The sequence below is a fragment of the Heliangelus exortis genome, chromosome 1, assembly GCF_036169615.1.
Source record: "Heliangelus exortis chromosome 1, bHelExo1.hap1, whole genome shotgun sequence".
Lineage (NCBI taxonomy): Eukaryota > Metazoa > Chordata > Aves > Apodiformes > Trochilidae > Heliangelus > Heliangelus exortis.
In genome coordinates, this window is record NC_092422.1 from 63,238,020 (window position 1) to 63,254,856 (window position 16,837).

The following is a 16,837-nucleotide window of genomic DNA, read 5'->3' on the forward strand; positions in this document are numbered from 1 at the left end:
ATCACACGTTGATCAAAACAGTTTGTCCTCAGCACCATATTGTAATCCAGTTGTAGGAACGTTATCTTGAGTTGCAGAACAGAAATTCTCTGATTTTACAGTCTGATTTAACTTTTACAACACTCTTTGTAGTCTAGTAAAACTTACTATTGAAGCAACAAAGGGCTCACAGGAACATTTCATGTCTCAGTTTTTAAATTAATCACACATTTTAATAATGCAAAATGACTAAGACTGGATCCCTTGGAAGTTACTAAAATGAACATTTGAGCTCTGTGTAAATATCAAAGGATGATGAAAGGATGCTCTCCTATCTCAGAATGGTACTTCTCTTCAAACCCCATAAATCTCAGTTTGTATTAATGTAATGTTGTATGTTACTGGGCTTTCATTTAAGTAAAAGCAATGCAAATGATCAAATAATCCTCAGCCTGAGTTTTAATTGAGTGATTTATTTTAAAGGTCATGGTATTAGATTACTCATTCCAAGAGAAATTCACTCTTCTGCAGGGTTTTTTCCTCACTTCAGTCCCACCTTGCAGTAACTCCCTTGACTCCTAGGACTGAAGGGAAATGTCAGCCTTATCTCCATCCTCTGCACAGGAGCAATTTCACCTTCAAAATTAGTTCCTTCTTTAGTCTAAGCTGTAAAGTTTTGAGCTAAATCTTGTTCAAAGTTAAATGTAGGTAGATTTCCAGATCTAAGGCAATGTACTCTGAGCAGAACCCTCCCCAAAATTAGGAGTCAACAGCAGGTGCTCGGGCACTATATTAAAACCTAATTACTCCTTGTAATTAAGGAGTCAGTGGTGAAGCTCCCAATGCCTTCAAGTGGAGCAGGTCTGGGTCCTCTCTGTCAGTTCAGCTGATGATCTGGAGTTGGTGTTGCCTGCAGTATTTGAGCCAAATGGGCACTGCAAACATGAGTGAATCAGAGCAGAGTCCGACTACACTCCAGAGGCAACTCCTGGTCAGGAGGTGAGTGTACTGCAAACAGCCTGGTCATGGTGACACAGTGCTACAAAACCTTACTGCAAAGCCAGGCATGCCTTCAAGCCAGAACAGAAGTTGATCCTGTGAGCTGCAGCTCATCCTTCCCCCCTGCTGACTTCAATCAGGGAAAGAATTCTGAAAACACTGGAAAATGCTAATTGTTTTGGTTTTTTTTTTTAATAAAATAAAATAAAAAAAGGAAAACACAAAGCCTTGAATAAACACACAAACATATGTTCCTTTTTCCAGAGAATGCTGAGCACCCACAACTATTTAAGTCAATGGGAATCTGCTGGTGCTACAATCCTTTGAAAAGCAGGTCAATAACTTATACCCCAGTAGAAGAGCATGTGTTCAGCATCTCTGAAAACCCTCCAGCTGCTATAGTTAGTTTGATTTTGTTAATCTAAGAGCAGAGAATATGTTTTTCTTTAGTGTAGTACATTCAAGCTGTTTTCTAAAAAAGCACGGTAGCTGTTAACCCGTAGAAGAGAGCAGTGGTTTTACAAGGCAGCTGGATTGTTCATGTTACTATGGTGAAGGTTTTTGGATTTTTTTAAAATCAAGTCTTTATTTCATATACAATGCAAATTATACAAAGTGACTCACATCATAATTTTGTGGTAAACTGAAGTTAATGTACGCATACATAATTCTATTTTTATTTATTCACAAATGGTCCTTTCAACATTAAGAGGGCATATCCATCTTCAAAAATTTCAGTACTGCAAGAGTTCTAATGGACAAAGAGAGTCTAATACCCACTCCTATGTAATTTGATGACAGCCTTTTCAACAGGGTAAGAAAAGGCCATTTTCAGTAAAGCTGATGTATTATCGCAGTCAATTATGCTCTGGTTCTTTTGAATCAGTGCTTGGAAAAAAAACCTTCCCATCTTTTAATAACAAGATGGGAAAAACTTCAAGCAGTCTTGTCCAAATGTTAATAAAATAAGATCAGCAGAAAGGCAAAATAGAATGATGAACAGCTGGCTCAACAGGACATCCCAATAACCAATGTTATCTTGAAGGGCATGGAAAATCACCGTAGCAAGAAAGTGATTTATAAGCTGGGAAACTAAAAGCAATTGTTTTAATCTAAAATTGTGTGGCATACAAGTAGAATCAACAAAGGCTGAGACAGTCAAGACTACTGCTGATTTGTTGCTATCCAAGGGAAATATTTCAGTGTAGGCTGAAGGAGTTATGTCCCGTGCACTGAGATGGGAATGGGCAGTTGTCTGTGCAATGGGAATCAAATGTCTCATAAAGCAGGACCAGGGGAGTCTCAACCCAATGAATTGTGATGGCCAATGGACCAACAGCCCCTTGGGGCCAGCAACATGCCAAGCAACATGCTCCAGCTTCGTGCCACCCCTTTGTGGGACAAGCTGCTCCATAGCATCCCTCCCTGTCTGCCACCAGAGCCAGGGTCATGCCCCATGTTCACAGCATTTGTGGGAGGAAGAGAAGCTTGTTCTCAAAGGATACCCTGGGGCCAAGCAACTTGCATGTGTTTGGTATGGGATAAAATCCTTGCTAAAGAAGGTTCTAGCTGTTTCTGAGAGAGAAAAATACATTTTAGCTGCTCATTTGCATTTCATCTCAAACCTACAAAAATGCCATTGAGTCACCTCCCTTCAAATTCCAGCTAGTGTTAAAAGCACCTATGGTATAATTTAAAGGTAATTTTAAAACTATCATTGCAAAATAACCCTGCTCCCTGATAGAATAAAAAGTGTTTGATAAGGGCCTGGAAAATCATTACAGTGGAAATATTAACTGCATCAAACCAAGAGGAGCTGTCAAGTTCTATCTGCTTGTACAGCACCCAGCACTAGAAGGACACGACACTGTTGCTTTTTAGGTGCTAGTCTTGAATAAATATTAGGTAATAATAACGCCTTCCAAGAACAGGAGAAAAACTACTGCATGCCCTTTTCCTCACCTCTGTTTGTAAAAATGGAATGCAATGTGTGATGTGAAGCTCTCCCCTGGATTGCATTTTATGGAAGCCCCTGTGCAGCTTTGCAGGCTGCAGCTGCAAGAGCGAAAAGCAACGCGTGGGGACTTCAACCCCTTGTCCCAGTGACCCCTTTGCTTCATGGTCAAATACAGCAGCACCTGAAGCCTCCTCTTTGGATATGAAGATAACATTTTATTCAAGACCATGGGCTTTTCTATGGCTGCTAAATAAAATCAGGAAAGGTACGTGTGCATGTTTACCTCCAACATCAGCTGGGTGAATTCTTCGTTGCTGAGAAACGAAGGCTTCCAGTCTTGCTGAATTTCAGAAATCTCCGTCTGTGCTGAGACTTCTAGACAAAAAACCCCACAACATTTCAGTTTTTTAAATTCAAAGAAACTTGTATCTTGCAAGACTATATATGAGTTGCTATGAAAAGGAAGAAATCACCTTTGTATTAAAAAGTTGTGGTTTTCTAGCATGGGATTTGCCTACAGAGACAGTAGCAACTAGCTAAACTGGGCCTGATCTTGAAATGGTTTCCTCATTTTACACTCAGCTCAACTTGAACTGCCTTGAGTGGGAGCCTGGATTCACAGAGCAATTGGCTTCAAGTAGCCTTACTTGGGTATTGATCAAAAGATAAAACCACTTTGCATGAACTTAAAATAAAGGCAAGGATTAGCTTATGTCAAATTGATATTTACAATTTATAGCTTCCAAACTAGGATGCAGGAGAGCCAGGGTGCATCCCACAGCTTTGTGCTGAAAAGGGAGCAGAAAGAAAACTCCTTCAGAGGAGTCCCAAAGGGTTGTGACCCCAGACAGCAGAGCTACTGGTCCCTTCTCTAAAATGTTAGCAAATCATGAATGCTTGCAGCATCCTTGCACTGGTACTGCAACCCATCTCTTTCTCCCATGCCTACTGCGAGCTTCACAGTGCAGGGCATATCAGGAGAGGGAGGGGAACACCAGTATTTCATCCCAAATCCTTCCTGGAGGGAAGGTCTCCCATGCAGCCCCTGAGACACTGAGGGAGGGGAGTTGCCCAGTCCCAGCCCTACAGCAGCCTAAGAATGCTCAGTCCCCAGGGGCTTTCCATGGAGGGGTGCAGGCACACAGGGAGGTACCAAATCACAGATTTACACTGAAACTGGGGACCTTCCTGGGTGCAGCTGATGCATCACGGTGAGCTGTTTCCTTCAAAAAACAGCCACGGGTGTTAACCCCTCCCTGAGCCAGACAGGGTGATGGGGGACTGATCTTAGAATTTACAGTGACTTGAGCTGGGTTTGTTCACTGCTCAGCTCATCTAAGAGTGCTCCCTCATTCGGCTCTAGCAATGGAGGGATGCTGAGCACAGCCTGTCTTCTCTTTTCAGCACCACCTGCTAATTAATCCTATTGATTAACCTAGAGCACGCAATACCCAGCAGTCCCTATTTGAAGCACATCATCAAATTGGCCAGAGTATTGCAAGTGGCTAAATGATATTAAAGACAGTAAATTTGTACCAGTGCCTGTGCATATTGTTGCCTAGAAAGAAATCAAAGCCTCTGTTTGGGCTTTATTAATGGAGAAGCAGCCTTCTGCTCTGAGCATCACTTTCTGCACTGCTGGGGGTTGGCACTGATAGCTTGGTGGCTCTCCACAGCACCCATGGTCTTCTACAGAGATTTTAAAAACAGAGTAAGGAAAAAGAGAGATCAGCTCTGAATAGATTTTTATTATACTATCTCAGAATATGGGATACTTTCAGAAGATCCAGCGCTTGGAAAAGCTGATATACATGAGACAGCAACTGTTAAAAGAATTTCTTGAGCTTTGGGAGATTCTGTGGATTATCAAGAAAGAGACTGTTTATGAAGCAAAAAAATCTGAAAGTTGACCTCCTTCTCTGTTAGAACTAAAATCTTGGTTTAGCCTACTAAATGAAAGGGAAATACTATTGAACAAGCCAGATCCAAAGTACACTGAAGATAATCAACATCTTTAAATGCTGATGCTTTGTATTATATTGTGTGACTACTAATCTAGTTTAAAAATAGATAACATTTGCTTTTTTTAGCAAGTGCACAAAACCCAGTCACAGTTTGACCCAATTGCTATGGAAAGATTTGTGGCTGACTGTTGGCTTTCTTCTACCTAGTTGTTCTTCCAGAAATGAAGTGCCTTTTGGAGTAAATTATCTGGGCTATCAGCTAAACTGTCTACACTTATTCAAATTTCATGTGATTGTTCTTTGTTTGGCTTTATAACTGAGAAAATTCATATATTTCTTTACTCTGCCTTGAGCAGCTAAGAAAGAAAAAAAGGATATATTAATATTGTCATTTTTAATAGGTATATACAATTATTAAACTTTGAGATGTCCTAGTCACTCCCTCCTGTATGACATCACCTTGTCTCTGGCAAAAAATCATGTAAGGAGAAACTGCACTCTAACAACAGAACCACTATAATTATTGCCTCAATAACTTGGACGTTTGTGATTTCATTATGTTGGGAATCATGATATAAGAGGTTTCATGGCCTTTTCCATTTTACCTAGAGCTCTCCAGGGACTGAGGACAGGAGGTGCTGGATGAGCAAATGTGATCCTGCTGATGCTGTGCATCCACTCTCAAGGGCCCCTTCTGCTTTGTGGAACCAGGGATGTTCCCCGTGGTCACTCACTGAAGCTTCTTCCTCACAGGAGCAGAGCAAGAGGGCCCTATTTTTAAAATGGTGCCTTGATTTATAAGGGAGAAGCATTTCAGGCCTCCACTGCTGGCAGATGCCTACGCTACGCATCAGGGAGTCCAGAGCGCACATTCCTCTCACTGGCTGGAAACTTGACTGACCAGACTAGATCAGCAGGGTCAGAAATTGCCTCTGCCTTCTTTGAGAGTACATTTTTAAGGGTCTTAACTTTCACTGTCCGTGCATTTTAACAAAAAACTCCTGGCTTTCCAAGGCTGAACTACTGCAACTCCATGTGGTGCAAATGTGATGTTGCTTCTGCTTGTGCAAACCAGGTGACAGACATCAGCTATCTGTGGATGCAATTTGCTGAAGCCAACTTTGAAAATTAGGGCCTTTTCTGGTCTGAGGTTCCTGCTCACTGTGGAAAATTGAGTCCTACACAGTCCAGTGAGGAGCAGGAGGGCTGAACAGATTGCTTCCTTGCATTTTTCTGCAGAGAAGATGGGGTGAATGCTCTGTTCTTCTGCTAAAAATACAACAAAAGTAAAGGAAGGGAGTCTACCCTCTGGCTCCACATCTCTCTTCTACAAAGCGTCCCTCTTCTTCACAGGTGCTACAGGCCAATGCTGCCCTCCTTCCCTTGGTTCCTACCATTTGCTTCCTTCTCTATCGGGTCGAGAGTCATCCTCAACTAAAGAGCATCCAAGGAGATGAATTTGGGCAGCACAGTGCCCGTAAATGTTTTTTTTTTTATGAGATAGAAAAAAACCCCAAAACACCTTATGTTGGCACTTTCAGGCCCCTTGGGCCATTCTGATAATCACTGAAGGAAAGAGGATATTGTAGTAACCGTCTGGCAAGCACATGAAGAGCTGCAGTAAATCTTACCATTGTGTTTCTGCAGAAAGCCAATGACTTTTTCCAGCACAGTAGTTTTGTCCATTTTGCGAGTGTTGCCTGGAAGCATGGAGCTGAGCTCTTTGATGAGAACATTGAACTGATCTCGCCTCTTCTTCTCAGACTTGTTACGTGAAGCCCTGTAGACAGGTAGAAAACAGATGAGCAGACCAACAGGAAAAAACATCACGTACCTGCTTCAATGTATACACATAGAACTTAGCTTGCTGTGTACCTTGGTATGTGAAGATTGCCACTGGCCTCCACCAGAGCTGCAGAGACAAGTAGGAAGCAATTGTTCCTGTCTCCTGCTCTTATCTTTGGGCCCTCTTTAGAGTCCAACAGGGAGATGGAGGCTCTGCTCACCCCTTTGTGCTGCTAGTTAGGTAAAGCCATCAGGTTATCCTTAAGCCAGGGGAAGGAGCTGTGTCCACTGCCTAGGCATGTGCAGGATCTTAAAAGTTCACGCAGGCTTTGAGGAGGCACTCAGAGCAATAAGAAATAGGAATACTGTGACAACAGTAAAATCATTCATAGAAGTGAAGCATGGGGACTGTTAAAACTATGGGTCATACCCATCTGTAAAATCTTCACAGGAGAGAGGGATCCCAGTCTTGCAGCTCAGCCATTGCACTGGAGCTGGATCCACCCAGATGGACCAGAGCACTTTGGTCACTGGTCCTCTGGCTTACAGAGAGAAACGGGGCTGTTGTCTTGCAGTCATTAGGATCAGGACCTGAGTAAGAGGTTGCTACAGCTCCCACCTCGTTCACGTGCCACTTAGTTCAGTCTCTTTTCCAAGGAAATGGGCAAGCAGGAGGGAGGGCACCAGCACGTCTCATCCCAGCAGGGACCATGCCTGAGGTGGGATGTGTTCCCAGACCTGGGGGCTCAGAACTGGTAGCAGGGGTCCCCTGCTTGCCCCTAATCTTTGTGTGCCACTGGGCAAATGTGACGGTGCCCCAAATCTTTAGCTGCAAAATGGGGACTCCACAGCTTCCTTCACCTATCTTGTCTATTTAGCTTGCAGAGTCCTCAGAGACAGCCTGCTTCTGCTGCTGTGTTTAAAGAGATCATAGGAAGAAAGGACCTGATTTCATTAGGGGTGTTTTGGCACCGTAATAATGCTGTCATTAAGGCTGTGGGTAATCTTTTCATTGTGTGCACTTTTATTTTTTTTAAAACTATATGTCAAACTATACACAAGCACAAGAGTCTTCTGAATTGTTCCCATGAATACGACAATTGTTCTGACTGGAGGATATCACCCAGACTCCTGTAGCCATGTGAAAACAGAAATGAATTTAACCTAGAGAGTTCATCTATTATTCTGAAAGGTCCTCATGCAGACAAAATTTGCCTTGTTACGTAAAGATCTAAAAATCCGGTTGCATTTTGACAGGAAAGAAAAGCCGAGAGGGTTTTTCTCACTCTGAGTTTCTCAGTCCCAGCTAACTCTGATGTACCTCACAAGCAGCTCTGGATGCACACTGCTGAAAATCAGAGCAAAATTTAGCCCAGCATTTACATCCTTCCCCTAAGGACCAGGATGGCAATAAACATTTTCAGCAGAGAAATCACTGCAGAGTCTTCTGAATGTTACTACTGACAGAGGGGTAATTTTTGTTTGTCTTGCTCTCAACCCTGAACACACTTGGAGATACACTGGATAGAAGCCAACACTTGATTATTTTACAGCTTTGAACACAAGAGATTGGGTGGATACTGCCTGACTGATTTCAGCCTGTTCTTATTACAGTGCAAAAGGCTGTCAGGACAAGATGTGAAAAGCTTCAGCCTTATCCTGTTTCTGTATGGTTCAGGAGGACATTAGGAATATCAACATTTTACTTTCCCATAATTCAATCCTCAGTTCATTTTAAGCTCAAAGGGTCTTGATCTCCCTGAAAATAAAATAAACCACCAACCATTTATAGGGAAAATATTACTTTTCTCAAAAAATAGAGATGTCTTGACACAAATATAATATATATATTTTTAAGACTTGACATTTTATTCATAAAAGAAATACAAAAACTTGTAGAAATAACTCTAGCGAGATCTGAATTGATGATCGCAGTAAAATCATAACATGGAAAAAAGATGAGAAAAAACCCCCACAATTAGGTCATCTAAACTATCCCTGCACAGTTGTAAATGCTTTGTTCAGTCCAGTTGTAAATGTCTTAAATAATGTGGTTTTCATCACAGCCATTGGAAGATTATTCCCTAGCCATGCTTACTTCACTGCTGGGGTATATAATTTACAGCCAGCCAAAACAGTCTCTGCCTTACTTCCACATTATTGTCTCAGTTCTCCTCTCTTCTCTCTGCTCCAAAAAAACAGGGCATATCCAAGGGGAAGGAGACACAGTATGAATAAAATCTGGATTTTTAGTGAGTACAGCTGAAGGCAATACAGATTGAATTCAGAATTATCAAAATTGCCCATTTAAAATAGCGTTTTCCTTCTCTTATGTATTTGTTGTTTATTTCCTTGAGAAGAGACTGATACTTGCTGACTAGGAGCCATTACATCTTGCTCATTTACTATGATACGTGGTTTTACACTAAATTTCATATTCCTTTCTGCTGTCCCATGGGATACACTAGATATGAATCAAAGCAAGTAACCACACCACATATTTTCATTAAGACTCTTAAATTTGCTTTTTACTGGAGTAGAAATTGCAGGTGATAATACTTATCTATCAAGAACTTATGGTTCACTTCAAGCTGGCTTTGTCTGCAATTTGGAATTCAATGGAATTGCAAAAAAAAAAAAAAAAAAAAAAAAATTAAAAATAATTTACTACTAAAGCAAGCTAAGAGAAAAGCAGATAGAGAAAAAAGTGCACAAAGCATGCTTTTGGTTTAAGATTAATAAATCAAAGTAGGTCTTGTCTAGGATCTGGATAAAAGAATTGAAAATGACACGATGGTTGATCTTCAGAAGCTCAGTAAACCCCAGAGGTCTTCCATGCTCTGAAGTGTGGTGCCATCATATCCATATTTTAGTCCTCAGGTCTTTGGAGTGAAGCAGTGACTTAGGGAGCCAGAAGATGCAGAATGGGGACTCAAAATAACCTGTGTCCTGAGGCAAGAACTATGCATCTTGGCCAAACAGTAGCCACTTGGCTTGGGGGTGGGAGTGCAGGTGCCTCTCCCTGGGGGAGGATGCTCCCTCTCTTCTCAGCATGGGTGGATGTCTGTGTCACACAACCTGCACATGCCTAATAAATCACAGTGGTTTGTAAATGGTGTGTGTGTCTCTGCTAGTCTTACTCCCAACCTGAGAAACCCAGCTCCTGGCTTGGGTCTATCCCCCAAGAGCTAGATCTAGAAACTTCCAGCCTCACCTACTTTTTTACTCGGAAAAGAAAAGAAGAGTTTTCTTGGCTTTTTCACCCCCTGTTCTATTTCTCAGCACTGAGGGACCTGGTCCTTACACTAAGTAGAAGAAAACAAAGAAAGCATTTCCCCTGAAGCAAGGGACAGATGAGAGTCCTCAGTGTTCAATACACAACAGCAGAATGTTCAATGGCTTCTCCCAAGTTTGACTCTCTTTAAAGCTTTGGAAAAAAACACGCAGCTTTTAAATGAATCTGAATGGGTTTAGAGTACTATAGTAACTTTAGACCTTCATGAAACCTCTCATGATTTCAGACTTAATTTTAAATTTAGATTTACTTCCAAAAAGCAAAAATCTTTTAAAATTACAGTGTAAAGAAGCTATTTCCTTTTTTCATTTTCAAAACTCTAATTTTTTTATCCACCTTGACAGAGGCCTGCCCCAGGGTACGACAAAAAATTCCCCCCAGGAACAAACGGCACGGAAACCATACCAGATGGTGATGAAAATCGCTGATAGCGAGGATACGTGTTATCCTATTTTTGTCTTGGATGTATTCATTCAGTGCAGTTTGTTTTTTATTTTTTTACAATTAGCACAAAAATATCTTGAAGATAATCAGGCCTCAGGCATCTGTGGCAGCAATGCGAGGTGGGCTCTCTTCTCCCGCTCCCCCCATCCCAGACCTCAGGGCTCTGGGGAAGCAGGACACCTCCCACTGTGCTACACCCTCTCCCAGGACCCATCTCCCTGCCATGCCTCGTGGCAGTGGGAGGCATCCCTTCCCCAAATCCACCTCCTCTCCTGTCCCCAGGCACCCGCCTGGCTGGCAGATGGGTGGGCAGTGCTCCACACAGAGCTGCACCCCGTGTTGTCCCTTTGCTGAGCACAAAGCCCCCCGTGAAGGGCAGCAACAGCACAGCTCCGGGGGCTGGCAGACTCCTGGCCTGGGTGGATCACTCCTTGCTGGTCTAAGGGGGGGCATTTATGTCAGGGTTTTCCCTCTTGGCATCAAAAGCAAGACCTTCTGGAGCCTGAGCCTGCATGCACTAAAAGGAGGGAGCAAAGGGGAATGGTTGAGCACGGCTGCAGCCTGTGCTGACCTATATTGGTGAGAAAAAGCTGCAGGGAGGAAAGAAGCAGAGAAGGAATCAAAAGAGATGAAACTGGATCAACCAGTTGTGCCTGGACTGGAAATACTCTCATTAGAAGGAACCAAGAGGAAAAATGTGGGCTTCCTCCAAAGCAATTAAAATGCGGGCTGCAGTATTGATAATGTGTCTAGAAAAAAAACCCTCAGATGCTTCCAAACGGCTTTTCTGTAGATGCCAATCAGATCTGACAGTGATTGACGTGGGTCTTCCACCTTGAAATACACCCTTCTCCTCCTCACAAAGTGTTCACAACAATCTCCCACCAACCGGGATCTGAGGATGGAGTGCAGAACGTGTGTGAATAAAGGCTTGTGACAGCCTAGGGCTGACACAGCAATTTCTGTGGTCTTTCCTGGCTCTGAAGGTAACTTTGGGGTGTTTTCATCACTGTGAGATAGGGGTTGCCGAATAAACAACCACCACAATAGGGGAAAAAACACCCTATAGTTCTTCAGTTATTTTTCTTTTGCAATTTTTTTTTTTTGATACCCACATTTTTATGCACCGGGGAAGATCAGATGATGTATTATAGCAGCAGGAGTACGTTGTTGGTTCTGCAGTTCTCATGTTCTGCAGTAATGTGAAGGAAATGATCAATGCCTTGGCTTTTTTAACATTTTCCACAGGAAACATTGCTACATTATTTTCTTCTTACAGAGTAGCCAAGAATAGGAATCTGTGAGATGGCAGTTTTTCAAGTTGTGCTTGGCTGTATTTTACTCTCTTTCCCTTTGATTAATTGATTATGGATAAAACAGCTTCTGCAGCAACAAACACTATCAAGCTCGTCACAAATTAAAAAGAGAGTTGTAAAAGAGTAAGTGCTCACCTCTTTGCCCTGTCTTTCTCATCTTCATCCATTAGATTGTCTAAGCAGTTTTTTCTGTTGAAGGAATGCAAGAATCATTACAAAATGTCATTTTGTTAGCTTTACTTGCAGGTTAATCTCGGAGTTGCTCTATTTCATTTTAATAACAGAGTGATGATATCCAGGTCAGATAAATGTGTCAGCAGTGCTTTATGCCACAGTCCTTGATTTTAGGAAACATCCATTGCAGATGATGTTATTCCTGAGTGTCACATCAGCCTCAGGGGCTCCAGCCAGGGATCAAGGCTCCCAGGCACAACATGGTGCGTCAGCACAGCACAAAACCAGCCACTTCTTGGGGGATTTTTCCATACAGAGGTTACTGCAGCCTGTATGAACCCTGGGGGGCTGCCCAAGTTCCAGAGATGTTTTCAGCACCCTCACAGTCCTACCCAAAAAACATCCCAGGTGCAGGACCTGGCATCACTGATGCCTCTGAGTCCTCAGATGGAGCCTCCTCCTACTGGGAGGCTCTTCATCCTCCTCTGTGGGCCCTGACCCAAAGCCAAACAAGATGGTAGTAACTATACTGAATTACACCCCAAATTCAAAGTGTCTTCATAAATTCCACTGTCTAAGCTGAAAAAACCTTCCCTTAGCCCAGAGAGACCATCTGCCTGGCAGAGCCAGCACAGAGGATGGGGACTGTGCCATCTCCATCACTCTTTTTGCTAATCTTTGCAAAAATGTTGTGGGCTGCCATCAGCTTTACAGTCCAATTCAGGTTGAGCTGTAAGGAGAAAGTACTCTGACCACAGGATGGGTTCAAAAAGCCACAGGGTAAAAGGGGGTAAACTGCATGAATTAAATAAACTTGTGTAGGCAAAAATTTGTGAAGGGAAAAATAGAAAAGCTGCCCAGCTGAAGGCTTTGTTCCTCAGAAACACTTGTCACCAGCTCACTGCCCACCCTCCTTTGCTGCTTCACCTTGTAAGAAAGTGACACTCAAGCCATAGCTGCTTCACCCCGGGGAGGAAGCCCAGCGTGGATGCAGCCTCTCGTGGCACCTCATGCCCACATCAGGCACAAAAGCCATTTGCTGCTGCATCCCACACAAATATTTTCCCAATTGGCAGCACAATGCTGCTACAAACCCTGGATATTGTCAAAGCATCGTTTTCAAAGAGGTGGTGTAATGACAAGCAATATAACACTCGTTTCCACAAAATCAGTGCTTCTCATTAAGTGAGTCCTCAACACATAAGACATGAATAAAATTGGAGTGGGATGGGGGGAGTTAATTGCTAGACATTATTTAAGGCTATGGCATTTTCCATATATGAGTCACACATAAATTTGCCTGTTTAAAGTACATTTTATGAGAAAAAAACAAGAGTGAAAACTTTATTGATAGTAAGAACAGTGAATAAATTCCCTCCTTCTGCTACTAGTTCTCTTACTAGTATTCCACCTGTTCATTACTAAACAGTTAGTTAAGAAAGAGAAACAACTGTGCAATTTTTTATCAAATGTAAGAGTAATGAGGAATTAAAGTCATGGTTCACTGAACGGAAGGTAAAACTGCTACTTTAAGGTATTCAGTTTGCTGATGGAAGAGCATAAATAGGAAACATGAAGGCTGAGGGACTGGCTTTTTCAGTCATAATGAGCAAATTTAAGCTGCTGAATTCTATTATACAGACCAAAGTAACATATAACACCATGTAATTTTTAGGGTTTTTCTACATATTTATTTGTCCTTTCAAAACAGTCAAGTCAGCTACGTCACAATCTATACTTTAGACGAGGAAAATGTATAGAACCAGTTAAATTTTGTTTACCATTGTTTTACAAATACTCTTGACCTAGTCCCAGAATCAGACTGCTAGCCCAACAAGTGTGTTTTTCAGTAAGTCAGGCTAAAACGTAGTGACAAAATTCTGTGGGTTTGGTGTTATTTGCTCACCAAAATGTGCACCTATGTTATTTGATAATAAAGAAGGCATCAGGTATTACTGATGCAAGGGTTAGCATATAGGATTTTGCTGTCTTTGCTAGAGCTTTGCTCAAAATGCTCTGTTGCATCCACAACAGACAATCAAAATGGGGCAATATCAGCAGAAGTTGTTGCTTTCTCTGAATCCCTGAAGGTTTTCCTCTGATGCACCAAAGCCTCCTCTGGTTGTAACAGATTCCCAGTAGAAAGCAGAAATATGGGGATGAGAGCTCTGGGTGGTTCTGAGGAAGGATGGTGGTGGAGGTGGGGCAGTCAGCATCAGTGCTGCACAGCCCCAGATGTTTTGGGGAGGCATGAGGTACCTAATGGAAAAGGGCTTCCTGCAGCTGTACCCTATAAACAATCAAGGAATTACACTGCTGGGAAGTCTCTACCCTTATGAGAGAGCAACAGGTCTAACTGGTCTGTTCTGCCAAGGATTTGGCTAGATCTGTAAAGCGATTCATGGCCAGCTTCCAGTAAACAAGGTTTCTCCCTGACTGACATGACATTCTGGACCTGCTGGGCTGTTGCTAGTGTTAGACAATATCTAATTGTCATTTTGCTTCTGTTTGCTCACACAGCAAACTCTCTAGAGCATTGTAAGCACCGCTAACAGCATTTGCCAGTACATATGTACCATATGAAATTAAAACTGTTCTCAATAAAATGGATACGGCAGAGCACACAACTGCTGCAAACCAGCGCTTCCATCCCTCTCCTCAGCCACACCAGATGCTGGCTTACACCTGGAGGAGAACCCCATGGCATGGAGCTCAGGTATGTGCTTAGTACAACCCACTTGCTTTTATGTTATCCTCCCAGTCCATCAGCTGGGAGGGTCCCGAATGGCAAACTGGGAATCTACTCTCTCATCCCCATTAGTGCCTGGTTTAGGAGGAAATTCTGGCTCATTGCAATGCTGCAGGCAGGCAGTAAATGCTATAGTTTTATGCCATGGCTTCCCTGAAAAAAAATTCCATAAAAAAACAAGTGGCACAAGGAGTTCTCAAAATTTGAACAACCCTTTCAACACAAACAAAGAGAAAACCGTGGGTAGGAACACCACATCACGTAGCTTCTGCTGAGGCAGTATTTAACAGTGACAATTACATTTGGAGCTTCATTAGTATCATTGATTGATAATATCATTATAAACAAGGATTGAAGACACTGTCACTCAAAAAGATGGGGAAATACTTGGAATAAGGAGAAAGCTCACATAATCCTATCAGGGCAGTAATGAGACAAACGCGTAGAAAGATGCATACCCGAAAGTGGGGAGGACTGGCATTCTGGGAACAAAAGACTGGCTAAAACTGTTAACTCTGTCCCCCTGGCTTAGTTATGAGATGGAGAATTATAGCACAAACATCCCTCCCCTCCACATTCATTCATACAATGAATAGTTGCTTGGGAAAGAAGTAATTCAGGCAGAGTGCCAGCTCGCTCCAGGGACTCTCCAGAAGAAAGGTTGCACATGTTTATTTTGATACAGTCTATTCCCAGTGGACAGAGCTTGCACTGTAAAATTCATCTGGCACTGATCACCTTATCCTATGCTAGAAACATGTTTTTTAGAGAGTTAAACCACTGCTCTTCTGTGTGGGTGAGGTTGTTTTCTCTCCCTCCTGTCCTACCATTCGTAAGGATATGCTACAAAATGACTGACACTCAAATGTAAGTAATCAGCTGCTGATTTCCCACTAAGTTGCCACGTGGCCAGCTAATCTCAGTTCCTACAAATCAGCCTGACATTTAACAAGAAATTTTAATCATATTTGTTTAGCTCAGCTGAATTAAATCAGAGACATAAATTTTTTTTTGAGGTCCTGGGATGTGCCTGGGGAAGCCTAGTGAGAAATCACAGTGCTTGGGCTCTTCTGGCCCTGTGTGTGGCACCTGATGGGGGCAAGAATGGGCTTTTCTTCCCCTTTGCTTCCTCCTCCCACACCCCCAGACCTCACTGGGGGTTTCAGCACTTGTTCTGTATGCTGTGTTCCCTGCAATACCCTGGTGTTGCTTTCCACCCAGTATAGACATAACTGGTCCTTCCCTTGGACCTCACCCTCAGACCACTTAGGATGCTGGTACAATACCACCATCCTAAATAAAGATGATGATAAGGCACTTGGAGAACAATCCTCTCTCAGACAGGAGATGGGCAAGGATTGTATGGAAAATTGGGACACTGGGAAGAAACATCTTGAGCTACCTTCTGGGCTCAGGGCAGGCACTCCTCAACAACTGTTATCTTTGCAAGAAGGGAAGACAAAGTGCAACAGGGTGGAGGGTAGACATGCCCTTGTGCCTTCCAGACACATAGCTCAGCCTCACTGCCCATCTCTGCTGAATCTTATTTCTGCCAGATGCTGAGGGCTGTCTCAACAGGGAGTTACTCTCTGGTTCCCTATCTGAAGGGGAAGAGGCTGTCAACAAAGAGCTTGGTGTTATAAAAGAGGCATGTGGGTATGTTCACTGGATGAGGATTTAAAGGCCAGATCCACCCATGCACAGCATCCCATGCATATTGTGTAAAACCCAAGATACCACAGGAAGAAGGCACTGAAGGGCAGCACAGCTCTGTGTGTGAGCCAGGGGGACAGTTTCTGGCACAGGGGACAGCGTGTGCTGGCATCTCTGCCAGGTTCCTTGCCCAGGGTTGAAGAACAAGGTCTGATGGGCCCTGTGATCAATAGTGTGGCCCTATAGGTGCTCCACATCAAGGGTAAGATGGGCTCTTGCCCACACTAGGGAGCAGCACTGTGGTTTGGCACTAGCAGCTCTACTGCTTCATCTCAGCTATGGCAGAGCTCTGAAATGAAGTAAACTTGACTAAACAAATAAAGTATTTCCCTTTCAAGCCTTGATGGGTGGCAAAGAGAAAGATCAGCAAATGGGAGGTGACAGGGTGACAGGCAAGAAGTCACTATCTGACCATATTAAAAGGCTTCTTCCGTGTTTCTCTGATGTGCCCTTCAGATATGC

At 42.9% G+C, this 16,837-nt stretch overlaps 1 protein-coding gene across 9 annotated transcripts in view; it reads right to left on the reverse strand.

Moving 5' to 3' along the window:
* NPAS2 (neuronal PAS domain protein 2) overlaps positions 1–16,837 on the reverse strand; it is a 106,927-nt gene that overhangs the window by 42,192 nt on the left and 47,898 nt on the right. For 8 of the 9 annotated variants that reach the window (XM_071746045.1, XM_071746035.1, XM_071746014.1 and 5 more), the window contains 3 exons: positions 11,875–11,928; positions 6,531–6,679; positions 3,219–3,310 (listed from right to left, as the gene is read on the reverse strand). In XM_071746045.1, coding sequence (XP_071602146.1) covers positions 3,219–3,310; positions 6,531–6,679; positions 11,875–11,928 — 295 coding nt within the window. The remainder of the gene's footprint in view (positions 1–3,218; positions 3,311–6,530; positions 6,680–11,874; positions 11,929–16,837) is intronic. The other variant, XM_071746025.1, reaches the window with a different exon arrangement.